Source organism: Carettochelys insculpta, chromosome 1 (genome assembly GCF_033958435.1).
Source record: "Carettochelys insculpta isolate YL-2023 chromosome 1, ASM3395843v1, whole genome shotgun sequence".
NCBI classification, from domain to species: Eukaryota; Metazoa; Chordata; order Testudines; family Carettochelyidae; genus Carettochelys; species Carettochelys insculpta.
In genome coordinates this window covers 204,489,787-204,517,080 of record NC_134137.1, presented here as the reverse complement: position 1 = coordinate 204,517,080, position 27,294 = coordinate 204,489,787, and the positions used below count along the sequence as shown (strand labels likewise).

At 44.8% G+C, this 27,294-nt stretch overlaps 1 protein-coding gene across 2 annotated transcripts; it reads right to left on the bottom strand.

The window, feature by feature from the left end:
- Positions 1-5,210: 5,210 nt before the first annotated feature.
- On the bottom strand, positions 5,211-26,388 carry MAEL (maelstrom spermatogenic transposon silencer). Of its 2 annotated transcripts, none has more exons than XM_074983488.1 (12): positions 26,295-26,388; positions 22,524-22,610; positions 18,944-19,046; positions 17,311-17,466; positions 16,651-16,692; positions 15,520-15,647; positions 14,298-14,352; positions 14,026-14,167; positions 12,503-12,565; positions 10,432-10,564; positions 9,866-9,944; positions 5,211-7,590 (listed from the first exon to the last, which is right to left on the bottom strand). In XM_074983488.1, exons 2-12 carry the CDS (start codon positions 22,572-22,574, stop codon positions 7,478-7,480), a joined length of 1,065 nt encoding a protein of 354 aa, XP_074839589.1. In that variant the 5' UTR covers positions 22,575-22,610; positions 26,295-26,388; the 3' UTR covers positions 5,211-7,477. The 2 variants fall into 2 exon arrangements, with proteins under 2 accessions (XP_074839589.1, XP_074839588.1); XM_074983487.1 differs by having other exon boundaries at positions 26,173-26,304.
- Positions 26,389-27,294: the final 906 nt, after the last annotated feature.

The following is a 27,294-nucleotide window of genomic DNA, read 5'->3' as shown; positions in this document are numbered from 1 at the left end:
TGGCCTGACCACGCAGCCTCAGGGCATGGGAGGCTGCCAGAGCCCCAGGGGGCCTCACGTGCCCCTGACCTGGCTAGGAGCAGGAGAGCCACATGGGCGACAGCCCAGCCACAGACACACCACCAGGCACTGCGGCTCAGGGCTCACACGCCCACAGGCAACAGGCAGCACCTGCTCCCGTGGACAGGGTCCCGAGCCGCACACAGGGGGGTCCCTTCTGGAGGACCAGGCCGTGCCCAGCTCACCCGCCACCCATGCAGAATCCCTACCCTGGCTGCACAACCCCTCTTGACAGGCAGCCCGTTGGGTGTGGGGTGGGGAGAGCACAGGGCGTGGCCTGGCTCCCAGGGTGCTGCCAACCCCTTATGTGGCAGGGCCCACCTGCACACCTAGGACAGCCTCATCCCACAGCCGGGGGGTGGGGGCTGGCCTTGGGAGCCATGCAATAGGAACGCCTCACCATCTCTCCTCCTTGTTCCCCTTGCGGCTGCGCTGTTGGAGGGCCAGGCCAGCCCCACCTTTCCACCAGCTCCAGCCAGCCCCAGGGAGGAGCCGGAGCCGGGTGTGCTGTGAGGACCACCAGAGCCAGGAAGCGTCAGTGCTCCACTGTCAGGGGTGGGCCCATGGCCAGAGGGCTTGTTGCCAGGGTGAGGAGGACCAGGCAGGCCTCGGGCGGGCCACTGATCTCATGACACAGTGGCAGCGGGCTGATGAGGTGTGCAAGGCACGGGACTGGGAACGTGCAGGCATGGGACCAGCTGATGTCCCACCTAGACACTGTCACCAGCATCTGGTGAGACCAGCTGGCCCAGCCACCCACCCCCACCACCCCCACTCTCCCCATCACCCCTCCCCACCCATAACTCCCCACAGACGCCACTTGAGGTCCTGCTTTCCCATGGGATCATGGCCCTCCTGTCCCAAGCCCCTCCCCCAGTTTGGACTCTCCCACCTCCTGTTCAAAGGCCCCTTCCATGTAGATACGTTCAAACCTGCACTTTGTATGTAGTTTTCATTACAATAAAATTTTTTGCACAGGTGTTTTTCCATTTTGATTAGTAAAGGTTTTACTTTTGCAACACCCCTGGGTCTCATGTTATTGGGCAGAGAGCGGGGAGGGGTGAGTGGATGAAGGGAGGGGCTGTCATGCGGATGGGGTAGGGCTGTGTGGTGGTGGTTGGGTGGTTTGGAGTCCTCAGGAGAATCTCTCCCTCAGATCTGTAGCCCATCCTGATGGGCTTGGAGGGTGGGGGCCATGACCAGATGTTCATAGGCATGGCCAGTGACTGGCCCCCATCCCAGGAGAAAGATCTCCTCTTCCCTTCCACAGGGTTGTAGAGGGCACAGCATGCCCACCCCCAACTTGAGAGACATTCTGCTCCCCCCTGTCTCGGCCTGTCAGGAGACATCTGAAGGCACATTCCACCTGCTTCCATGAGATGGGCATTAAACAGTTCCTGGGTGGGACCAGGTGACCAGCATAGGACCTCATGAGCCAGGGTAGGTGGTATCCCCCACAATGCAGAATGGCAGGTTCACGTCCCTGCTGGCCAGCTCCCAGCAGGGGATGAAGGGGAGGGGACGAAGGGGTGGAAGAGGTCAGAGTTGCAGAACACCCTCCTGTCAGGTGCCCAGCCTGTCCACTCAACATACACATCTATGAAGTGTCTGGTGGTTGCCTGCAGCACAGTGGAGTGATACCCCTTCTTGGTGATGAGCTGTACCGTGGTCTGGGGTGTGGATAGGGGTCCCGTCGATGGCCCCAAAACAGCTGGGTAACCCCAGAGCATCAAATCCAGCCACATCAGCCAGACAAATGGCCCTCACAGGGCACCTGTGCAGAGTTTGCAGTCTGGGAGCACATTACCAGTATGAGGATGGCCCCAAGGGTGGACTTACCCAGGCCAACCTGGTTCCCCACAGAGCAGTAGCTGTTGGGGGTGGCCAGCTTCCATAAGGCGATGGCAACCCTATTCTCCAGGGGGATGGTGGGCTGCAGGTAGGTGTCGTGTCATCAGAAGGTGGGGGTGAGCCAGGTGCAGAGCTCCAGGAAGTTCTCCTTCCTCATGTGGAAGTTCTGGAGCCACTGCTGGTCGTCCCTCTGGCCCATGACCAGTTGGTCCCACCAATCGGCACTGGTGGTGTATCTCCAGATCCACCTGAGTATCCAAGGGGTGGGAGCCGGCAGTGGCTGCAGCAGCCAGAGCATCTTCCTCATCAGTGGAGTCAGGCTCACCCATGCAGAGGAGGAGGAGGGCCGAGATGACATGCAGCAGAAGCTGTAGCAGCTGTGTGCAAGGCCAGGGCAAGCCTGGATGATGCTCTGGCAGCATGGCTCCCTGATGGAACGCTCAGCAAGCGTGGCAGCCCTGCACTCGTTTTGCTGCCCCTCCAGGAGGTATGCAAACCTCGGCATGGGCAGGGAACGCGGGCTGGGGGGGGCACCCTTTAAGGGCACCCCAGGCCTGGACGGGCTTGGCATCCATGTGACCCTGTGTTCTGGTCACTGGGGCCTGGTCTGTTGAGAAAGCGACTGGGGAGTCTAGCTGCGTTCTGTCAATAGAACAAGCCACTTTTGTGCGTAGATGTAATGTCAACAGCGGTTTCGGTGGAAGTGATTTCTTAGACAGATCGCTGTAGTGTACACATAGCCTGTATGGGAAGTCGCATATCTCTCGCAGATGGAACCTGAGCTGATCATCCCGACTTGCAAGAACTGGAGGAGAAAGCCCAGAACACACCGTTCTCGTCTGGGATGTCTCTGCCTTTTTTAAAAAGCCCTGACAGCTTAAGGTCCACTATGAGGTCTTGCGGGTGGCACAAATTTCCTCACCCTATTTTAGAGAGGAATATACAGGTGGGAGTTCCCAAGAGGAGTAGACTCCTCCCCTTGTCCTTTTCTCCTGCCACCTCCCCACCCCCCAAAAAATCTCATTTAAAGGAATGAAGAGTGACAAATTTCCCCAATTGTTTGAGGCGCATTTGAAGCCTTCAGGAACGTAGTGGGTGAGAGTGGAGGGCACTTGCTAGATTCTTGCTATTGTGGGTGGTAAGAGGGAACTGAGGTGCTGTAGCTGTTCCCCAATTCAGGCATTGACAAGGGAGCATGAGGAGCCACAGGGCGCACATGACCTGATTTAAAGGGTTCTGATGCTCCCACACGAGGCCCATGCGCAGCTTCAGTGGGATCCAAAATGACACACTGGAAAAAGAATCATGTTACTAGTTGATGGATGTTCACACAGCCACTGTACAGACAAGCTGCTGGTCTCAGTCTAGTTACTTGTGAACATGGGCTCACTTCACAACTGCCACATTTATCAACAGTCTCCTCCAGAAAGCCAGGGCGCACAGGCCGTGGAGAGAAATTCCCTTCATTCTAAAAGGTAGTTCCTTGATGGCAGGTCGGAGTATCCTAGAAGAGCTATGCAAGGAACGCTCACACTTCCACTTCATCTTCCATTTCCAGCCCTCGTAATATTGGTCTCCACAGCTACCTTTAGTTCTTGACCTTTTCCAGAAACCTGTCACTGCCTAGGTAAGTGACATCACTCCTATGGAAATCAGATTAGAACTGCAGCAGTAGTGGGGCTGAACCCTATCGACTGAATACAAAATATCCCACATAAAATCCACTGGCCAGTGAGTGGATGGATATGGATAGAGAGTATCCACTTTACAAGCAGGTTTTGAAAAACTAATTTGTCGTCCATCTCTTTTGGAAAAGCTCTGCCAGTTGCTTCACAGGATTCTATGACGTATCCCATTAGCCTTTGGTAAAGCGTTACACAGTAGCATTTCACCCAGCTTAACTAATCAAAGCCTGTTAGATCCACTCCAAGAGTATGCGAGACACACGTCATGCTATAGTACATTTTAAAGACCTTCTAGCCTGAAGTCGAGGAGAGGGAAGACAAGATCAAGGGAAACTTGTACTGTGTTTTCTTTCAAAGCTTATTGGTAAGAGTGAGTGAAGAAATGAAAAATGTGTCCAAGCAACACACAGATGTTGTCAGAACAAAGCATTAACAATTGTACCAGGGTAGTTTCTCCCATTAAACACAAGAATATATTTTCTTTTTAAAACAACAGTCACTTCTATTTCTCCTTTCAAATTCTCTCAAAGATCTCTTGATTGCTGACTTAACTGCCCATTTTTGTAATGAGGCTTTGCCTAATAAGCAGCATCTTTTATTTATTCCACTCTATTTTCATAACTCAGTTTGTCTGGCTGATACCTCCATATAGGGAAGCAGAAGGGAGTGCCATGCTAGACTAAGCAACTTGTTTCAGTAGAATTAATTCTTTGATACAGCCCTAGTTTAAAAGAGGGTGATCTTCACCCATCAGTGTCACTGGACTAAGCCAAGTGACAACCCACATTAGCAAGAGGGCAATGAGTCATGTCTGACTAAAGTAGTTAATTAAAGGTGGTTTGTGGAGGGGAGACGCTCAAAGACAGTTTAATTTGTATAGAGGATGAACAGCCACACACCCACACAGTATTAGCCACGTACTTTACACATGGTGAAAAACAATGTTTAAAGCAGTGAGGTAGTGTCATTCAGACTCTTCCCCCGTGCTCTGTTCCCTTTGCTTTGTTCTTATTTCCCCAGAACATTTCCATGACAACATGACTGAAAATTCACACAGACCTGATGCAGCTTACAATAATCTGTGCATTAGCAGACTGTAATGATGACCTTCAGCCTTCTCACACTTTTAAATAAAAGAGCACACTAATTGTACTTTCCCCCATTACATAAATGCAAGCATTGAATCTGAATAGCCAAAATATCAAGCTAATGAGAAAATAGGAAACCAGAGGGCCAGATGCAATAGGACAATTCACTACCTCCCTCACATCTATTACCAGGATCCTCCTCTATAACGCACGCACAGTAATGCAAAATGCAATATATCCATCTTCAGTGTAAAACACTGTTTAAGTCATGTATTTTCATATTTGTTTTACAGTAACAGCTGATTTTGCTGGACACTGCAATAAAAATCAGTCTTGAGTTTGCAGTACACTAGCTATGGTGGTGCATAAATGTTTATTGTATATTACATTATATTACAGGTTGAACCTCTCTAGTCCGGCACACACATCCAGCACCATCTGTGATCCAGAATGAGTTAGGTTAGCCAAATGACCATTTATGGATGTGGCCAAGTTTCCCGTGATCCCATAAAGTTTGTTTATAGCCACCCGTCCTGGCTCTCAGTGTTCTGTGCTGTTATTTAACTGTAATTTACCCCCTAAATGTCTTCTGAGAGCCCAGTGAGCAGTGGAAGTGTTGGTAATGCCACTAGACAATAGTGACCTCCTGGAGTTCAGCAAATTCTCTTGTGTGGCACTGGTGAGGTCTTGAGGGTGCTGGACTAGAGGGGTTCAACCTGTACTGTAAAACAAAGATGCAGAGAAGCACACTTGTGGAAATCTTAACTCCGACTTTGTTTTTTTGCTGAATGATGTCATGCCAATAAGCAAATTCGCGTTATTCATTGCTTTAATTTGTAAGCTTGCTACAAATGATGCTGTGAAACAAGAAAATTTATTTTTTAACAAAGAGAAATATACACTGTCTTCTGCATGCCATATAACCAAAACAATTTTATAACGACTTTCAGTTACTGAGACAGCCAAATGACTATCAACGTTTGTGTGGATTGAGGAAGAAGAGGTAGAGTTTGTAAGTTCTGAGGCTAAAGGCTTCTCTTTGTTAAGAAAACATCTGGACTGGTATCTACAATTAAGTAATCAACATTTCAAGTTTTCTGAATAGAAACAAATCTTTCCTGTCACCCAAAGGTGACTGGTATCTTGTTCCTGCTTCACAATGATCACACCACATATTTCCAGATGTTTCATTGCCCAAAGCTCCGTTTCAAAAGGTTTCTCGTCTCCCACCTTGTGAAGGTTCATCACTAACACTGGAAGTCATGAGACTTGTCAAGTGGAGGCAAGGGTTCTGCTGATGGGGTTAGGGAACTTTGAAATCATCCAAGGAAGCTTCAGATGCATGCAGGTTGGCCTGCCAGGTAGGAAGTATCAAGGCAGTTCAGTGACCTTGTATATGAAAGGGTTAGCCTGTATGCAACTGAAGCTACTTTCCACATGAAGCAGTGTCTATCCAGGCACTTACCTCACTCTTATCACTGTGGTATCTAAGTTCCTTATAAGTGTAAACACATTAAAGATTTCTTAAGTGCCTGATGGAATGAGCTAACATCTACCTTTTTCTTCCTACCAGGGACACATTCCAATTTGTAACATCACCATTAATAGCTATGGAATTAGCACATATCTGCAACTTTGAATAGAGTAAACTAGGGAGCAGCTCAGATGTAGCTAAAAGAAAACAAGAGCTTGTTTATTTCTAAAGATAACTGCCTCAAAACATAAGACTAAAAAAGTAACGTATAGAAGACAGACAACTTTTCAGGAAAATGCTAAAAGTCATCTCCTTCCACAGAGGTATGGCCTCCATTTCTTTAATAAAATGTGATAAAGTTTCCACATTCACTCTCATTCCTACAGGTACTCCAAAAGGCTAATAGCCAGCACTCACTCCACCCCTCCTAGGCATCTGAAATTGTACAACAGGCTAATTAATATGGGGTTACTTTTAGACACAAAAGTTACATTGTTATGAACCTCACGACTGAAGGAAAAGCTGATGACAGTTTGTAACAGCAGTATTCACCAGCAAAGTTTAGCCAATACCTCTGTTACCCTGGCACATTTTCAGTGCCCAACAGAACATGAACAGCTGGACAGGACTCCCGTAATATCTCCACAGTAAGTTTTAAACAAAAGGAAGATTTTCTACCTACAAATATTAGTCTACTTACTATCCCAACTCCACTATTTGATGCATCCTGCCACTCACAAAGAATTTACAGCAATACCCCTTTGAGACACTCCCACCCAACCTTTCAACACTAGAATTCCTCACAGCCGCAGTGCTATTTTACATGGCTATCTTCCAACATCTAACAAAGGGATGGAAGTGGGGAAGAGACCATCGCGATAAGGAGGTTAAAAAACTAAACCATTCAAACAACGAACTTAATGCTACGTTAACCACGAGAAGAATGTTTAACATGCAGCTACTGACTACCACTCTCTCTTTCTTGCAACTCCCCTCCCATTATCTAAAAAGAGAAATGCCCAAAGGATGCGTTTATTCAAGAAAGCAAGAAGTTACCAGTTCCCCTCAAAGTAAGCAGCTTTACAGACAAAACCAGGATTTCCTCCTAATTGAAATAAAATTCCACTCCAGTTAATGGGTTTGTCATCATTCTAAGGGAACAGTTAAACTGGGTCATGGGAAGGACACTGCATTTTTCAGGTTTGGCAAACAATGACAGAGAAAGCAATGGCAGTCTAGGGAAGTCCCTGACTACAATGGGAACATGGAAGAGCAGGATGGGCAGTTCTTCTGGTAACGTTAAGAGGGAGAGTGGCCTTTCAGTTGCTGGAGGAGTTGGAAAGTCTGGAGACGCTCTCCAGCAAACGAGTGATTCCTCTTCCTCGCATGGTACTTGTTCGACATGGTGATCTCACCCCAGATGGATGTTCGCCTACGAAATTAACCAGTACATTTTGCAAGTCAATCAGCACTTAAATTTTGCATAACTCAAGAGACCTGCAGTCTTATCTCCCCTCTGCTCTAGCTGAAAACTAGTGGGCTTGTGCCTTTTGATTGTCCAAACCAGGAGACAGACTTGGACTCTGAAATGCTGTCAGCAATGTACACCAAATCCACCAGTGACATCCTTCTGGAATAGGCTCATGTCTTGCACAGGTTGAGCCTCTCTCGTTTGGCACCCTCCGGACTTGACTGGTGCTGGATGGGAGAATTTGCAGGACCACGGGAGGCCAATATTCTCTAGCATATTGCCAAAACTTCCACTGTTTACTGGGCTCTTAAAAGGGGTAAATTACAGTTAAATAACAGCACAGAACACTGAGAACCAGAACTGGTAGCTGTGAACAAATGTTATGGGACCACGGGACACTTGGCCACACCCATGATAAGCGGTCATCTGGCTAACCAAAATCATGCTGGATTACGGACGTTGCCGGACAAGGAAGTTTTGGAGTAGGGAGGTTCAACCTGTAGTTTGTGGTCCAAGTGCAGGGGTTGGACAGGGTCCAGTCAGGGAATTCCTATTTTTCCTTGTTATTTGCTATCTTGTGCTCCAGAGTCTAAACCTTCATTTAAAATCCTTCCCTGCACCAGCCTGGGCTACACAAAGGATTGAACCCATTGTAATAACTTGTTTGACTGCCCTGATGCAAACCTCTAATGGGTGCTTGTTTAATTTCAGTGGTAAATTGCAAAACAGCAAGTCCTAGTTTAGCCCATCTACATTAGGGGTTTTCATCAATGCAGATACATCATTGCCTGGAATCAGGGCAAATGCAGTACATCATAGCCTAATTCTCCAGCCCATATGTATGTAAAGGGAACCAGTCTTAGAAGTGTGAACAGAGTGCTGATACAGCGATGTCTGGTGAGAGTTTGCAGACCAGAACTGACAGAGGAGTGAACAGCAGCGTTCATCCTGGGTGTAGACCCAAGCTGGAGCATGCTATTGATACTTACTTTGCTGCCAATAGGATTATTTACGTTGGTCTGAGAACTTTGTTTGGTAGACCTTCATGCCCTTAGTCTCACATTTTCTATGAGGCAGTCAGATGTCTGTGTGCATGTGTGAAGTTACATATTACATTTAAACCTTCATTTAGGCAATGTTTAAGCTTAGCACTTAAGCACAAGAGAGACAGAAGTTGGATTTTCCTAGCAATGTCAGTCCCCCTACACTGCACAAAACTAGTGAACTTGAAAAACAGAAACTGGCCCACTCTCTGTTGAGCCAAGAAAATCACTGCCCACTATGGGATTACAGAGCTACAGCAGAATTTGGCACTGTCCATGCGGGTTAATACTGCCAAATGTATTTATACAAAGGAGAGGTTCTCAGTTGTTTTGCTTTTCTTTTATTGATTTAATAGAAGTAACCAAATCCTTCTTTATGAGCCATGTAAACAGTGTTTGGTCCAACTACACAATACTGCAACTTGAAATGTAGCAATACTGCATGTTCAGTGACGAAAAAAAGATTTTAAACACAAATTGCTTTTCTTGCAAACTCACAGCTAGTAGTCCTCACTGAAGATTAGCCATGATCTGGCATTTCTGTTACACTTGTGCAAAGGTCACAATTTGAGGCTTAAGAAGCAGCTCTGTTCCCCTTCCCCACTTAACTCAGAAGTGTCTGGGCAGATGCAGCTTACATTTAAAGAGGGTCTTTGCCCATGAAAGCTTATGCTCCAAAATATCCATTAGTCTATAAAGTGCCACAGGACTTCTTGTTATTTCCTATAAATGTTACCTTTGGGCTCTGACTAACCAAACAGTATTTGGGTCCCTAATGGCATATTTTCAGGGAGTCAAGAATGATAATGGAAGTCATTGCAACAAGCATTCACTGATTTTATATGCACTGTGCTTTTTATACAAGAAGTGGTGTTGGGAAGACAACCTACCACAAGTACCCATCAAAACATCTTCTCTCTCATCCCTGGGATATGCTGAGAGAATGGTGGGCTGCAGGAAGCTAGAGATAACAGCCTGAACACAGTGAACTGGAGGAGTCCTAGGGGAATTCTTTCCAGTAAAACTGGCACTGGCCCGTATGGTTAAGGTCAGACATTAGGAGCTACAACTGTACACATGAATGAGCTGAAGCAACAAGAAACAAGAGGGAGAAAAGAGGACAGTGCCACAGTCATTTGATAAAGACTTAATTCCCAGTTCTTCCCTTCCAAATCTGAAAGTTGCCAACTCACCAGCAGAAGAGGAAGCTCCCTCTGTCTGAATTGGAGAACTGAAGTACTGATTATGACTGGGATTCTCAAGCCTCTGCTTCTGTAGCAGGAAAAAAAGAAATCAGACCCCCCCGCCACTCTCAGAATAGACAAATGTTCTGTTTCACCTCGCATCCACCACACCTACTCATGACACTAAAAAGAACTAGGTAAAGATTTAGGCAACACAGTAATTAATACAGAATATCTGGGGGCCTATGAGCATAGGTTTAAATAGGTTAATTCTCCCTGACTCTTCCTCAGAAGTAGCATTTTTGCAGATATATTTTGGAGGACCTCATGGTCAGATCAAAGCTTTTGTAGCAAAGGGTTGGGACAAACTTCAGAAAGCTGTCTAACCAACTAGTGGAGAATTTTCCTGGCTGGCTTTCCCAATATCCTTAGGGCATTATTAACAAGGATGTCACCTGGCCAATCTGTCACTGGGACGCCAACTCCACTGCCCCGAGGAAGAAAACAGGCACATTCAGCAGAAGAGTAAATCACACCAGCCCGAAATAACTCAGGACAAATTCAAAGAAGATAACCTGGAAACGTCCAGCATCCAGTACCACCATCTTGGGATTTATGTTGTTGCTGGAGTCGTAGTCCTGAAGAGGTAGGTGAGCTGATGTGAGCGAGACTCCATACACACTTGCCAGAGTGTTACTGATGCAATAACTACATTGAACAAAAGACAAAAAAAAACAGAGTTATGAAAAGAATACTGTGCTGTATTTTACATGCAAAAGCAGCACATCCCCACCCCTTTTTAGAGGGAAGGACATTCAGGATTAGAAGTGATCACCAACACTCTGAGGCCCACATGGGGGTGGAGATGGAAGATATGAGGACTACAGCCTAATAAAATTCCATTCCCCAGAAAAAGGCCAATCTTTTTTAAAAATTATGTATGAATCCACAAGAATCTTTTGTCCCCATCACTGAAATGCAGCGATTTCAAGGGTGTAACATGGCAACTGTTTAATGGTACACAGCATTATTTAATCAATATGAACAAGAAGACCACTACTAGAGCCAACTGTCAGAAAAATAATGCAATTGTTACAAGATATTTTCCTAAATTACCCTTGCTTTTACTGCCCAAAAGCACACGTTAATAGGTGAATTTCTACGATACAAATTGGTGGAAAATCCTCATGTTACTTTCTACCCCTCCACAGGAACCCTAAGCTGCTACTAAGAAAGCAGAGTGAACTCTAAACAGAAGGCACAACCCTTGATAGGATGTTAATAGGTTACACTAGAACAGTCAGTCACCCAACTCCCACCAAAGCACAGGCATTCGTGGGCCGAGATTGGAGGGGCACTTCCTCCCCAGACTGGATAAACCGCAGATGAGATGTGTGGGAGGAGGGCAGCAGGCACAAGTGGTGACACATGTGAGATGTCTAAGGGCAGGAGAGCAGCTCCCGATGCCTCAGAGCAGAGCTCCAGTCTGGGGCGTTTTCAGTTTTACTAACCTATAAAATGAGCGAGACTTAAACCAGAAACACAGGCATCCAGACTGGGTGGTCATATTCTAATCAGTGCCAGTAATACTGCAGCCCATGAACACGAGATCTGAGTTGCTTCCCAAGGGTTTATTCTGTAACAGCACTGACCCAGTCAAGCCCAGGTGAGTGACAGAGCGAACAGGAAAGTTAAACGTGAGTGGAAGGTTCTTAGGCAAATGGGCAAAGTGGACAGGCTTTAGCGGTGGATAGGTGTGATATGTGCACAGCACGTCTATGTACACTAATGTGCTGGCATGAGCAATTCTGATTTGGGCTTAACTTGCATTAACACGAGTTAAGTGCAAATCCAAAGTGCTCCAGACCCTGGCTCCCCCAGCTGGGGGAAGCTGCACTGCAGCAGCTATCTGCCCACCTGGCTCCAACAGCGGCAGGGAGTTGGGAACCAGCAAAGGCACTGGTCAGTTTCCTGGCTCCCCTCCACTCACTCGAGCCAGGAAACTGACCAGGGCTCGTGCCCCCATCAGTTTCCTAGCTTTCCTGTGGTAAGCTGGAAATTTGACTTAAGTAGGGGTTGCGAGACTGCATCCCCAGATTAAGTCCAGGGGGTCTACTGTATCTCTGAAACCAGAAAGACATGATGCACAGTTACATGAAAGTGTTTGCTTTTGTTCGGTTCAGAATTTGTTTTTATGCAAATGCTGATTTTTTTAAGAGAGAGTTTGTAAACATCACAAATAATAACATTGAAAGAAAACATGAAGAATGATTAAATACTGAATGGAAACTATATCTGTGATTTCAAATACACTGTAAGTTAAGTCCCACTAACAATGGATAAATCCAGAAGTTATAGCTATACCTATTAAGCATTTAGCCCCTCACCGCTTCAAATACATAAGTTAAACTATGCCTTTGCAGGCAGTGATAACATGGAAGTAACATTAAACGATGATCCTCCTGCTAGTATTTAAACTACAGTAAAGAATAAAGGGAACCAATGAGGAGTGCTCTACAGAGACAGGAAAGCCATTAGAAAAACAAGAGTTGGGAACACCTTCCTCAGAGGAATTAAAGAAACCAGAAGCATAGTCCTAGAGAGTCCAGGAGCTAACAACTTTTTGCAGCACATCACGGTACTCACGCAGTTTTCTTGCAGGATGCTAGGGCACAGAACATGATGTCATTCTCTTCATGCCATTTGCACCTAAGTACAGATTGAAATTCTTCTAAGTTCATAATGGAAACAAAACCACACCCTTAACTGAGATGGATATAATTAATCTAGTTGAATTAGAAACCTGTTGGCTGATGCCAACTGCCTGTTGTAGTCGCTTTCAACATAATTAAAACCAGACCTAGAAAACTCTTGGCACAATCTGGGTGCTCAAAAGTAACACAGGTTACATTTAAAAAGAGACCACTGGATACAGCTTGGACACATAACTTTCCATTTAGTTAAGAGGCTGTAGTTTTACAAAAACCTAACAGAAATTCTCCTTTTCTTCTTAAAAAGAAAGAAAAGCAAAATTTAAGGAAAAAAGAGCACCTGACCCCTTTTTAATTTCAAAGACTTTAAAGTAGTTCTTGGCATGATACCTGCCCCAAATTCTCCCTGGAGTCTGCGATTATATAAGCACACATTCCCGTTTTTTTAAAAGGACAATTTATTTTGCTAACTGGTGTGTGAATGACACAAACAACTAGGGGAAAAATAACTAATTGGCAATACAAAGGAAATGGTGACAGACTATACAATGTGATGTCAAAATATCTCAATAACCAGGCAGATATTTCTCTCCCATTCACAGTCTTAGTTGTTGTTCATAACAACACCTGGTAAAATGTCAGAAGTAAACTGACAGTGTCACTTTAAACATTTCCTGAACCATTGCAGCCCAGATGTTGAAGCTCTGTGCTAGTGCAGGAGAACCTGAAAACGAAACCAACGACTATCTTTGTTGTCTATGATACTCATTCAAAAAGCAAATGGAAGGGGAGAACAATACTAAAACTGTATCAATCAAATAAAATGTATTTTGTTCTCAGGTATACCCATGAAAAAACAGTTAAGTCAATGGACTTTCAAAGATGTAACAAAAGCACCTGGTTATGATTTATAACATAATAAAACAAGATCTGTACTCAGGCAGACAGAAACACAGTCCAGCAGTAAAATTCCAACAGCTTGCCTGTATTTCATGGGGTGCAAATAAAAACAGCTGACTGTTATAACTCAATGGACTATTACCGAACAGACACTCTTCCAAGCCCTGTCTTAATGCAATTGTAATGGGTCTGTAATATTCACAGAAGCAAAGATACTCACATCTTCAGATTATACCTCCCCAAAACAAGCACATAGAAGAATTATCTCACCTCAGCCCTTTCCCCTTTCAAGTCAGACCCCATAAGTCTCTGCTTCACAGTCTTCAAACCTATGCTTACCCTTGAAACTCAGGGACATGCTGTCCAAGATCACATTTCCTCCAGTCGCACCTGAGCTATGATCCAAGGTGGACCTTAATGATGAGACTAGTTTTTAGCTCACCTAACACTGATGTAAGAAAGGTATATGTGTGCAGGGCAGTTTAACACACCTATCTAACAGTTACCAACATAACATCTTCCTGTTCAGGAAACAGGGAAGAGCCTGTGCCAGCATACCTTGTGTTACTGGAGTAATCCCACATGAAGACATCCAGCAGATTGCGCACCCAGGTCTTGGAAGGTTCTTTTTGAAGTTTACGCTTGTACAGTTCCACTACCAAGTCTTCCACAGTGAGAAGTTTCAGCAGGCTCTCAGTACCTGTTATTCAGAGAAGACAGAGCCAACAAGAAGAGAAGGAATGGCAGCACGTTTGCCAAAAAGAGGTGAGAGAGAGGAGACGCTGCCAAGATACTAACACTCCTTGTGATCTTAGAAATTAACTTCTCACCTGATTCCTTCACCATCCATTTCAGGCACCAGTTGACTCTGTACAAGTCATCAGACTAGAGAGAAAGAAGTTTCACTGTCACATACTCCACAACACAACTACAGCAATGAAGAGTTTAGTTCTACCTCTCCACTTCCCCCCATTCCTAAACCATCTTCTGCTGCTACTTTAATTCTTGCACAAAGCCACTTCCTCTCTTCCTAAAAGCTCTCCCTGCTTCCCTAGAAGATCATTTCTTTGGCTCTCTTCCAGCTGACACCCAGTTTCCTTGAAGGCTTCTGATACTAGGCCTAATTCTAGGTGTGATTTGTTTTAAATTAAGCTGCTCATCAGGTACCTGCTGAGTACTGCAGGACTTCTGTGTGCAAGTCCCTCCCCTACATATGCCATGAACAAAAATCCACAGCTCCTTATCTACTACAGTTTGGTCCACGAGCATGGATGGATCCAAAAATTCCCCATCAAAAACTTAGTTTATTTAGTAAATATGGACAACACGAGCTTGCATTAGAAGATGTTAGAATACGCAGATTTACTTATTATAGTCAGCATCCCACTGTAAATTGGAACCTGTTACCCTGAAACACTTATAAACCTGAACATTGCTTTGTCTGGCAACACAGTAGAAGGCTGACCAGAAGAAAACAGAAGCACAAAGAAAAGAATGATCAGAGAAAAACAAAAGTAAAATAAACTAAAATTTTTCTTTAGAGGGTATGACCTTTTAAACAAAGAAGGAATGTACCATGAATCATGATTACCCTACACTAGGAGAAGCGGAGATGCCAGGAGCAAAAACCAAAGAAGTGGTGCAATCGGAACAAGGAGAAAAAGAAGGCAACTGCATAGGGAGGACACAAAACTGTGTATTCCACAGAATCCTAAATCCCCTCACCCCCTTCTCTTCATTCTGTTTTGGTTATGAAAAAACAGGTCACTAAAAAAAAAGATGTTTAAAGCTCACCTTTTGAAAAAGCAGAAAGGAATCAGAGTCCCCTCTGCTCTGGGTTGGGAGGAGTGAAGACACGGGAAAGCTAGCAGAGCAAAAAGCAGATAACTCCATTCCCCTGAAAGCTGGCTACATTTCAAAAGGGAAAGCCTCCCCTTAGATATCAGAGAGAAATTTAATTACAGATTTTTCTTTAAAGTCTTCTTTAGGCAAGTACAATAGGACCATTTGTCCTGAAGGGCTGCTGTAACTCAAAGGGGGCTGGGACTGTACCTTGCAGTACACGGGTGGCCGTCTGCCGCCGTTTGGCTGAACAAATGAGTAAAGTTCACATAACACAACAGGGTAACCAGCTTTCGAAAGCTCAGAACCAGAGATGGGGATCTTGTGAGTGGCATCACCTAATGGAGGGAGGTTAATGAGGAGAGAGAAAAATGGTATATCACCCATCTATTTTTTAAATTGTTTGTTAAAGGAGCACACACATACCTTCTCTATTTACCTTCCCACCTCCCTTCCACAGATAAAAACTGCATGATTCATGCGCCCACCAGAACTTCATTTTCAACATGCATCTACTTATTTTCCCCAGAGATCCGGGATGTTCTGTGGTGGGTCCTACGCTTTAAAGAGAGAGTTACCCAAGTATTTTGACAAAGGGAAGGAAGAGCTACATCATTTAGTAAGGACAGGAAGTTCACCGACTGGACTATAAACATTTGCTCAGAAGTTAACAAAAGGGAGGGGTAAAAAGCAAAGCAGTGCAAGTCAAAACAGCACAGAGGGCCACATAACAGGGCTATAGAATACTTTAACTTGCTAAATGTCCATGTTGTGCAGAAAAATATTAGATTTGCTGTTCTATAGGTTCCTCTTTAATAATATTATTTCATATTAGCATCTTCCAGTCCGCAAAAAAAAAACAAGATTCCAATGTCTTTTATTTATTTTTTCCACAAGCTGTGAACACACACAGGGGAGATGCTTTACCTACTACTGAAAGGCAGCCACCTCAGAAAGGGAAACAACAGCTGTGAAGTTATGCAGTAGTTTAGGACAGAAATACGGAAGCTAGGTAAAATTTCACATAGGAGGGCAGATCATCATCAACAGAACACGATTACCCACTATGGACATTTGGCAAAGACAGCATCATTAGTGGAAAGGGTTAGAGGTTTTTTAATGAATAGTTATTAAGAAAGCAGAGCTTCTGGTCTACGGAAGACAAAGCGGTATGAAATCCCTCAGAAACTTCACCCTCGTGCTCATCTCTCTGGGCTGCAAGCTGCATAGTGAAGTATCACTTGTCGCAAGCAAGGCAAATATTTAAAAGACTGGTATATACAAGGCAAACAAAACTGCCAAACCCTGCAGCCCTCTGCCCTTTCCTCCAGTAATACTCACTTGCTGCTTGACAATGAAACCGAAAGCCACGTGGCACCTCTCCTGCAAGAGGGCAGAGACAACGCAAATTATCAAGCAAGAAACATACACGAACACTAAATAATGAACATTTCATTATGCTAAAGTTAACAGCTTTACCTACCATCTATGTCCTTGCATACCTGGCACAAATGTCCACTGATTTTTTAAACTTATTTTCTGAGCTATACTCATTTGCACAAAACCTGAATAACATACACATTTTACTACCTGTTGCACAGTTCTGCATTTCAGCCCTTATCTATGCAAAAGATTTTACTATTAAATCCAGTGCACAGAAGCACACAGCATCCCGCCAACCCAAGAGCAGTCTGTCTTCCAACTGATGGCTAGATAGCTTCATAAAAGATTTTATTTCAATTCCTTTTTCACAAGATTTCTTTAACTTTCTAAGTTCTCACCCACTCAGGATGCAAAAGACCACCTTTCTGCATAGTTTAGCAGAAGGCAGCATTGACCACTGAAGTATTTCACATAGCTATCTACCAAAAATGCTCAACCTCTGGAAACAGGACCACATCTTATGCTAGAAACTTAAAGTGGGCTAGGAGAAGTGGGATTAGAAAGTCTCCCACAGAACTGAAGTGATGAGTTTCCACTCCTCTATCCCTTAAGGCTCACCAGGATCTACAAAGCAGTGCAAGTCTGCTGTTATGCCATCCTGTAAGGAGTACCGAACGCAGCCAATCTCACAAGGGAGGAAGCGCTGTTCACAGGCAGAGGGCAACTCTCCATGACTGTAAATGTTCAGGAAGTAGAAGATGTTCCCAAGCACAGCTGGAAGGAGAAGTTTGCAGAGGTCACTAGAGAAGAGAGCAAGCCATAGTCATTCCATCCTGTAAACATTATCATTTATATTTCAGCAGCACTCGTAGGCCCCAGTTCACGACCAAGGTCTCACTACGTTAGGTCATACAATTAAGTAAAAGACACAAGATAACAGCTGGATGACACACACAAACAGGCAGCAGTGTGGCAGGACAAGGCAATTGTTAAAAGTACACCTTCCACAAAACAAGAAATTCTGTGGTCACAGTTCACCTCCAGCTTAGTTCCAGGCAGTACTGTTTTGTAGTATCACACCACCATTTGTGTCTCCCTCCAATAAAGCTTTTCAACATTTTGTCTCTTGTGGGTGGGAAATGCACAGATACTTGGAACTCCAATCAGCACAGTAAGCATCGAACAAATCCAGCAGGAATCAGAGTGATCTTAAGGATATGGTGTTTTTACACTGCAGAGGGACTGAAAAAAATCAAGGAGCCCTAGAGAGAACTCACCTCTGTAAGAAACACAGAGCTAGAACGTGACAGATTACCTATGATACAAACAAGAAACAATGCTCATGGGCTTTGCATAGCAACATGTTCAAACTACTAAAATACTGACTTCCGTCAGTGAAAAATATACAGATACTTGTCACTGAAACACAGGTAAAGGGTATTTCTTCCCCTCAAGCCTACACCATGTCCTCTTCAATAAGATTTACTGAGTACTTGCACTAGTTTTACATATCTTGGCTAGTGACTTGACTGTTTATAGCATTTTCTACATTCTATTGGGTATTATAGCAGAGTTTCTCAGAGGCAGGTGAAGTGCATTGTGGCAGCACTTTGCTGCTAGTCAATGATGATCAAGGTATCAGTTTTCCACAGAAATGGAGATAGAAAACAGATTGGCTCGTCAGAGTTCTATTTAATAAGACACTAATCTGCCAGTGGGCAAGTACAGCACTGACTGACACAATAGTGTTCTCCCCTGCTAGGCTGTCCTGTTATCCACTATCTGCACTGTTCTAAGCTCACACACAGACACGTAGAACTCCTCACTCTGTTATACCTGACATGAACACACATGTAGCCAAAGTCTGGTCTAGGCCTTGTATCTCCCTAACAAAATGGAAATTACAATAGAAATGCCTTCCTGCAACAGTTCACACTGTTTTATCTCTATTTATAGACATTAAGGGTCATATTCTATCGTCAAATATGTACATGCAACTTCCATTTATTTTCAAAGGAACTACAGCCACATATCTATGGGCTGAAACTGCCCCCGGAACACTATGAACTACCTTTCTATGATGAAATCACTTGTTATTGGAGAACAACTTAACATCAATTTTAACTAACTTTATTTTTGTCAGACATATTAAATATATTCAGATGTGCATTAAACATGAATTTCCCGCATTCTCCAGCTAAGCTGAACTACCACAGCGCCTTAGCATTAAGCTTCTTTAGGATTACTTTACCCTGATCATTTTTCCAGGGAAGAGTCGTGGCATCTGGATGAGAAGCACTTCTCTGCATCTGCAAGGGTAGTGATGCAGGAACTGGAGAAATCGGACTGGGAGGCTAGAGAAGACAAGAGAAAGTGAAATCTGAAGTCCATCAGCTCTGCTCCTCTGAAGTCAGAGACAGACCATAATGCAGCTCCTCCCCTGCCCTTTATATATGCACTGCAGCACTGCTCTTTCTAAACCCACCTAACAGTAGAATGCAGTAGGCAGGAAGAATCTGCATATTATAAGCAGCTATGCTTTCTTCCCTGGCACAAAGGAATGCCATGCGGCTATTGGCGGTGCTCACAACAGCTTACCAACAAATGGAAAGAACTATTGCTAAAACTCTGAATTAATAACAAATACCTGCAGAAGGACACTTCATCTATGTTTAGATTTGCCACACAGAAGGAAGTTATCAACTCCCAAGCCTACTGCTCCCTTTCCCTGGATGTCACTCTCAAAGTTACCCACTTTTTTCCTAACTGAAAAAGCAGGTTGACAACAATTTCTTTCACATCAACTTTACTTGTCATTATTGCACAATTTCAGAAGTTAGAATTACAGGGTAAGCAAGAAAGTAATGTCCACCTATTACTACTATGAAAATATTATGCAGGATTCACAACCTTGTGTTATCAGCACAATTCATGAAAAAATTGTCATTGCTGTCAGGGATTCTTACATTCTCATGCACCTCTAGCCTGGCCTGAGAACTCAGTTCTCTGGAGTATGCCCTAACTTCATGAAAATTAGAGGCCCCAGAACATTTAAACTAGCTCCTTTTAAAACATGGAAGCAAGAGCTTCCCACACTTCAATTACATATGAGAGATCTGCACACTCCTCCCTCACACCAATAATTTTTTCTTTTAAAAAAAAAAAAAGACAGTACAGAAGTCAACCTTCTCAAAACATGTAATCAACAATGGGAGTTGATTATATGAGTGCTCACTGTTCAGGGCTAGAGGTGGAGAGGCAGAGGGGTAGGGCCAGATGGAAAGCCAACAACGGGGGAAGAAGGGCACAGGAGATCAGTATTGTCTAGCACATTAACAACATTTCCACTGCTTACTCAGCTCTTACAAGACATTTAGGGGTAAATTACCACTAAACAACAGCACAGAACACTAAGAGCCAGGACTGGTGCCTGGAAACAAACCTTATAGGACCACAGGACACTTGGCCACACCCATGATAAGGAGTTGTCCAGCTAACTAAAATCATGCTGGATTACAGATGCTGCTGGAAGTGAGCGTTACAGATTAGAGAGGTTAAGCCTGTACTGACAAAAGTGCTGGTGTAAACACTGTCTTAGTTTATTACAGGATTGGCTACAGGGATCTTCGGTATAAGATCTATGGCACCAATTGACATGGGGGTAAATGACTGGTCCTTGGGACAGGAAAACCTACGTAGGGAATAACATAAGTAACTAACTGCAGTTTGTCTGAATGGCAAGCTAGACGGAAAAGTCTAAGGAGACTATCTGAGACTCCACACTAAGATGGTCATAATGAACCAGCAGTTCACATCTATTACTGGCCTGTTGACATCCAATTCTGCAATACACAATCTGCTGGGGGTGTTTGTGCTGAGCTAGGAACTCACAATCATCAGCCACTCCAGCACAACAGAGGGGTTTCAAAATGTTAAGACTCAAAGGAATCTGATGAAAATGGCTGCAGAGACAGTCACATCTTTGATAAGGTCGTCTGCTCACAAAAGGCATCTGAACAATGACTTAAGAAAGTAAGACCGTCCTAGTACAGAGCAAGTAAAGGAGCTTATGGGCCAGTATACATCACACAACACATCTCTTCCATTTGCAAAGACAAAATCAGTGAGGACAGGGTGATTCAGGCCACTTGCTTTGAGAATTTGCTTACCTACAGATTTCTATCTGGAGAAGATTCAAGATATCAGAAGGAACGCATTATTCCAGGGGAAATTCTGCACCACTGCATGTGGGCATGCTTACTAGTCCATGCATATTTTAAACTTTTTGCAGAGGAAAAAAAACTTCTGCAGAAAAATTGCTGCATTTCTGCCTTTTGCCCATTAGAGCTTGCTGTGGCACCAGAGTATGCCAACTGCTCCCACCCAGCTAGGGAACAGAAAGAGCATTCTTCATTGCACCTGCTGGGCCAGGTCAGAAGACAGGGACCCATTAGGGAGCATACAGTGTGGGGCTCCTCGGGGGAGAAGGGGAGTCAAATGGGGGCTCATAAGACAAATGGAGGAGAACAGAGTTGGTCGGGGCTGAATATAAGTGGAGGTGCAGGACCACAGAAGGCAGGGTGTGAGGGGATGAAGAGATACAGGAGGGAATAGGGCTGGCTGACTGGCTGCACAGAAACAGAGGGGGATGAGGAGGGGGCGCAAGGTCACATGAGATGGGAGAGTGGGTGACGGAGTTGGTGTGAAGAGATGGGGAGAGTGGGTTTCTGAGTGGGGGATGGAGGGACACATGGATGGAGGGGCAAGAACACATGGGAATGCAGGGATCATGGAGACAGGGACACATTGTCCTGAATGAATGGGAGAGACTAGTGTCAGCCAGGGTCTGTATGAGGGAAGCTCCCTTCCAGTCCCTCCCCTCCCGCTCAAAAACCTGTTCTACACTTTTCCCACTCCTATCCAACAACCCTTCACGTTCATACCCAGACGCCTTCCCAGCAACTGTTTTCCACTCTCTCAGCTCATCCATTAACTGTGACTCCCAGCAACCTTTGCACTACTTTTGGTGGGTATGAGAAACATAGTTCTGTGTTGTAGTTTAAATGGATTATTACTAGGAATTCTGTTTTTATATGCCCATTAAGGAATGTATTTGTCAAAAAACATTGTCTTAATCTTCCTGCCTGTACAGTTACAGGCACACTTTCTGACAGGTATTTCAAAAGAAATGACCAAAAATAATTGCAACTAGTGTGATTATGTTGTTTAAACTACAAGTTTAGAAGTTTAAACTAACATAAATGAGTATCTACACAGAGGTGCACTAACTTAACAGCTATGAAATCACAGCTTTAACTAAACCAGGATAACTCTGAATTTAGACCTACAAATTTTACAGTTAAAACCTCAAGTGCCTGTGACTTACAGCCTTCAGGACAGATGTAGCAAAAGTAGCAAGTTTTTTTTGTTAACATGATAGCCTTAAATAAGTTATGCTGCATTGCCGCTCCCTCAGTAAAGCCGACTCTGAAGGAAAAGTCCACAGTGTGGCAGAATACTGAATTGCAGGGCCTCTCCTCCACGTAAGAGTTGTTGTAGGGTGATGGTAAAGTCGATTAACTATATGTTCAACATTATTTGTAAATTCAAGACATTTCTGGACTACCCAGGATGATACCATTATAAACTCATATTATAGCCATATATATTTCTACACAAAAAAAGAAAAAGGGGCAGAAGGTAGGTTTCTTGCAAGTTCTTAGGGTGGTCCTCTGTGTCACAATTTTTTGACCAACCACCCAACTGTTGTGCTGCTACTCCTACTCAGCACACTCCAAATTCCAGATTTTTCACTCTACAATCCCATTTACCGGTTTCACTGATGTCTGGGTGGATTTCTCTGCCTTCCATTTACGAGCCATCTCTGCATATTTCTCCTTTTCCTCCTCAGTCAGAAACTGGGAATAAAAATAAAAGTTACATATGTTATTTTCTGACCATTTCTTTTTAGTAAGACAAACTTGCTCCAAAATCCAACAAGATCTTATCAGAATAACTAGCCTTTGGCTCAGAAAAGTCAAGATAGAGGCGCTATGGAGCTGGATTAAGCCAATAGTGGCTAATACAGCATATTATACACCATAAGGAGCAGCTGACAAGTGATTTTCTTAGTAGAAAGAGATTGCTGGTTTTGGGGGATTTTTTAAATATTGAAATGGGTTCTTGGTGCAAGATTATGTACTCAATAAAACTGTAAGATGAAGGGCCAAAAATAGGGTAAATTAACATTTTAACACAGAGATCTTATACTACTAGACACATCTGAGGGAAGGGCAGGACAAGCAGAATGCACAGCATGGAGTCTGAGAAGCTGCTCTGCCTCCAGAGTTGGGCACCTGGAAAACAGCAGCTGTTGGGCAGGCACCCAGCTCTAAAGTCAGCCCCGCCACCAAATGCAGGGCAGAAATAAGGCCGGCATCCACTCTGTGTGGCAGAGGAACGGGCATAAAGTACAGACACAAAAAATAGGGAGCCTGATCAAATAAGAGACGCACTGCTCTAGCGCAAATAAATGACTTTAGCAATCTAGTTCACTCTTTTACTCATTTGTTAACATTTTGTCAGTTTCATTTATTAGGTTTTAGATATAAGCAAAATGTTTTCACAGAATCATAGAATCACAGAGCTGGAAGGGAACTCAAGAGGTCATCGAGTCCAGCCCCCTGCCCCAAGCAGGATCAACCCCAACTACGTCATCCCAGCCATGACTATGTCAAGCCAGGACTTAAACTCCAGGGATGGAGATTCCACCACCTCTCCAGGCAACACATTCCAGTGCTTCACTACCCTCCTGGTGAGGTAGTTTTTCTTAATATCCAACCTCCTCCTCTCCTTCTGTAACTTCAGACCATTATCCCTTGATCTGCTGTCTGTCATCACTGAGAACAGTTTCTCCCCGTCCTTTCTAGAGCATCCCTTCAGGAAGCTGAAAGCTGCTATTAAATCACACCTCAGTCTTCTCTTCTGCAAACTAAATAAGCCCACATCCCTCAGCCTCTCCTCACAGGGCATGTGCTCCAGCCCTTGAATCATTTCCTTTGCCCTCTGCTGAACCTGCTCCAGCACATCCACATCCTTTCTATATTGGGGGGCCCCAAACTGGACACAATACTCCAGATGTTGCATTGCCAGTGCCGAATAGAGGTGAACAACAACCTCTCCAGATCTGCTCAGAATGCTCCTCCTAATGCACCCCAGTATGCCATTCACCTTGTTGGCTACCAGGGCACACTGTTTACTCATATACAGCCTTTCTTCCACTACAATCCCTAGGTCCCTTTCCACTGTACTGCTGCTTAGCCAGTCCCCAGCCTACAACAGTGCTTGGGAATCTTCCTCCTCAGGTGCAGGACTTTACACTTCTCCTTGTTGAGCTGTATCAGATTTCTTTAGTCCCAATCCTCCAATTTATCCAGGTCACTCTGGATCCTCTCTCTACCCTCCATTGTATCTACCTCTCTCCTTAGCTTGGTGTCATCCACAAACTTGCTGAGAGTGCAATCCAGTCCCTCACCCAGGTCCTTAATAAATATGTTGAACAACACTGGCCCCAGAACCACGCCTGGGGCGCTCCACTTGAACCTGACCGCCATCCAGATACTGAGCCACTGACCACTACCCGTCGGGCCCAACCGCCAAGCCAGTTTTGTCCCCAGCGATCCAATCCAGTAAATACTGGTGCACATACTTAAAATCAAGGCTCAAGATTTTAATCTATTTTTAAAAAATGCAAAATTGCATTTCTACATTAAGACTTACATTTGTTCCCCTTTAAAGAATGACATATTTATCCCAACATTTAGATTTGGTAAGAAGCATTTTTAAATGTTTAAAGTGTCACTTTAAAAACATTCTAACAAATAAACTTATCATGTGCTATTTAGAATTTAGAAACTGAGACACTGAAAATCTAGATGTAAGACAAACCTCACTTATTCACTAGTTACAATAAACTCTCTCTCATCCAGCAGCTCCAGGACTGGGAAGTTGCTGGATATTAAAATACTCTGGATAATAGAGAGGTATACCTAGCAATGTGTAACACCAAAGAAAATCAAATAGTAACAGAGATAGCCCTGTTAGTTAGAAAAATCGAGATTAGATGTTAAGAAAGAAACAAAAATGTCTGCAAAGTACTTTATTTACCAACAACAGTAGTAGTGAACACTGCAAAGGTGCACTGTATTCGCTGTACTTATTTGTATTTACTTTCACTGTACTGTACTTATGGAAAACATAACTAAATTTACTTATGATTAAAATGCCAGTCATTTGAGCATTCTGAGTGATAGAATGCCAGATCTGAGTTTACTGTACAAAGAGAAACAAATAAAGCAGATAGTATAAACAGCAAAAATAATTAGATTTTAAACCTTTTAATAGTTAAAGATGTTTCTACTTAACAGGTCAAAGAGCTACTCACTACTTACATCTTAAGTGTCACAGTTACATTAGGCAGCTCAAACCCAGCTATTACACTCACCACCAGAGGATCCATTTAAAACTGAGTTAAGTCAAGAAACATACAACTTAGCAATAACACACACTACCAACAAAAAAAGAGAAAAAATATTATCTTCTGCCTTTCTCTAGAGGAAGACACTTCTCAACCCAGAGAGGATCTTTGCACAGCATGGAAAAGTGATGGGGTGGGCATGCGCCTGTCCTAGAGTGAGAGGGAAGAGGTAGGAGAAGTGCATGTGCCTGGCTGGGTGAGGCAGACTTGTAGATGGGGAAATACTTGTGAGGGTAGGATGTGAATGGTATGTATTACCTGTTTACAGGGTGGTGCATTGGTGCAGGAAGGCACATCGGGGTGAAGGATGTTTGTGTGAGAAGGATGCAGACTCAGGCTTGGGGGTGTATAAGAATTCACAGCCTGCTTTGGTGGGTGAAGATGCACTTCCAAGATGAGGCATATGCAGAGGGGGTATGCACACCCAATTTTGGAAGAATGTGTGTGTTTAGTGCATGGGGGGGGTGTCAAGGGTACACCCCCAGTTGGGAATATGCCTACAGTGGAGTATACACACTAAGAGTTGGTGTGTGTGCCTCTGTATGGGGAATGCACATCAAGAACAGGTGTGCATGTGTAAAGGATGTTTGCACAGCCAGTTAGGTTGTGTAGAGGGAAAATACACACCCAAAGCTGTGTGTGTAGTTTAAGGGCGGAGAGGCACTCCTAGGGGTGGTGTGTGGAGGGAAGAGGAGATGCATGCCCAGGGCTGTGCTATGTATAGGGGGAATGCACATCCAGGTTTTTTTTTTCTGGCGGGGAGGGGAGTGGAGATGCAGACTCAAGGTTGGGGCATGCTCAAATGCACACAGTGGGTGCATCAGGCTACACACTGAAGGGTGGAAAAGGATGCCCGGAGTTAGAGTGGGGGGGTGTTGCACACCCAAGGGTTGATGTGCGCTCCCGGATTGGGGTAGGTGGGAAGTTCTGGCGCCCCAGCTCACCGCCCAGTCCCGCGAGCAGAGCGGCATGGCGTCGGGCACCCGGGCCACGGGCAGGCCGCGCCGCTGCAGCTCAGGCAGCTTCTCGCGCACGAAGAAGTAGTAGGCGTTGCGCGCGCCCTTACGGTTCGGCATGGCGGGAAGGCACGAGCGTCGTCACCGCAGCGGGCTGCCTGCGCGGCGGCCGACAAAACTACGCGCGTTCCCTCTTAGCTCCGCCCCCTCTGCGAAGAAAGAACCAATCATATCGCGCGCTCATGGACTCCAACTCCACCCCACGCGCCCCAGAACCACGAGGTGGCACGTGCGCCTCTCTCCGATTGGCCGGCGAGCGGGAAGTCCCCAGGTGCGCGGGTTTCAGAAAGGGCGTCAGAGACTCAGCCAGCCGGAGACACTCCCTCTCGCCCCGGGGCACTCCGGGACTTGTAGTCTCAAGGTGCGGCGCCGAACCACTTGGCGCAGAGCATGCTGGGAGCGGTACTTCTTGGCTTCCTTATACCCCTCCAGCACGTGCCAGCAGGGTATGCTTGCGCCCCACAGGGGCGCTGCAGGGTGGGCGCTCGTGTAGTATGGGGCGAGGGGTAAGCAAGTTGTTCCAGCTGGATGAGACTGCCCCACCACCCCAAATGCTGTGCCTGCAGAGGGTATCTGCCCGCATCTGAAAAAGCTGTGATTGGTGGCTGCACTTTTGTGCCAAAGCCTGAGCTTCTTTCCATGCACAGCCTGAGCTTCTGGCTCTGTGTCATTGCAAAGGTGTATATGGGGAGACAGAGATGTCACTCATGCCGCAGTGGCTGCTGGAGGGGATAGCTCTGAAAGCTGTCAACAGTTCCATTTGCTCAATGGAAAGTAAATTCCTGTAGGGGGTAGCACAATGCTAGGCCGTGTACCCGCATACATGCTTTTCCAGTCCACTTGCAAACTCTAACTCAGAGCATAAGGGCAACTGTGGGCTACATTACAACTTAACAGGCCACCCTTTGCATACTATTGATGGAACTGAATGTTGATCAATTAACTGTCACCTACTGGAGGCAGGACATCAGTGAGAAAAGAGAAGTTTCTAGGCTGCTGGAGCTGGAAACAGCTTTGTCTCAGATTTCCAGTGAGCCCATAAGGATGTCA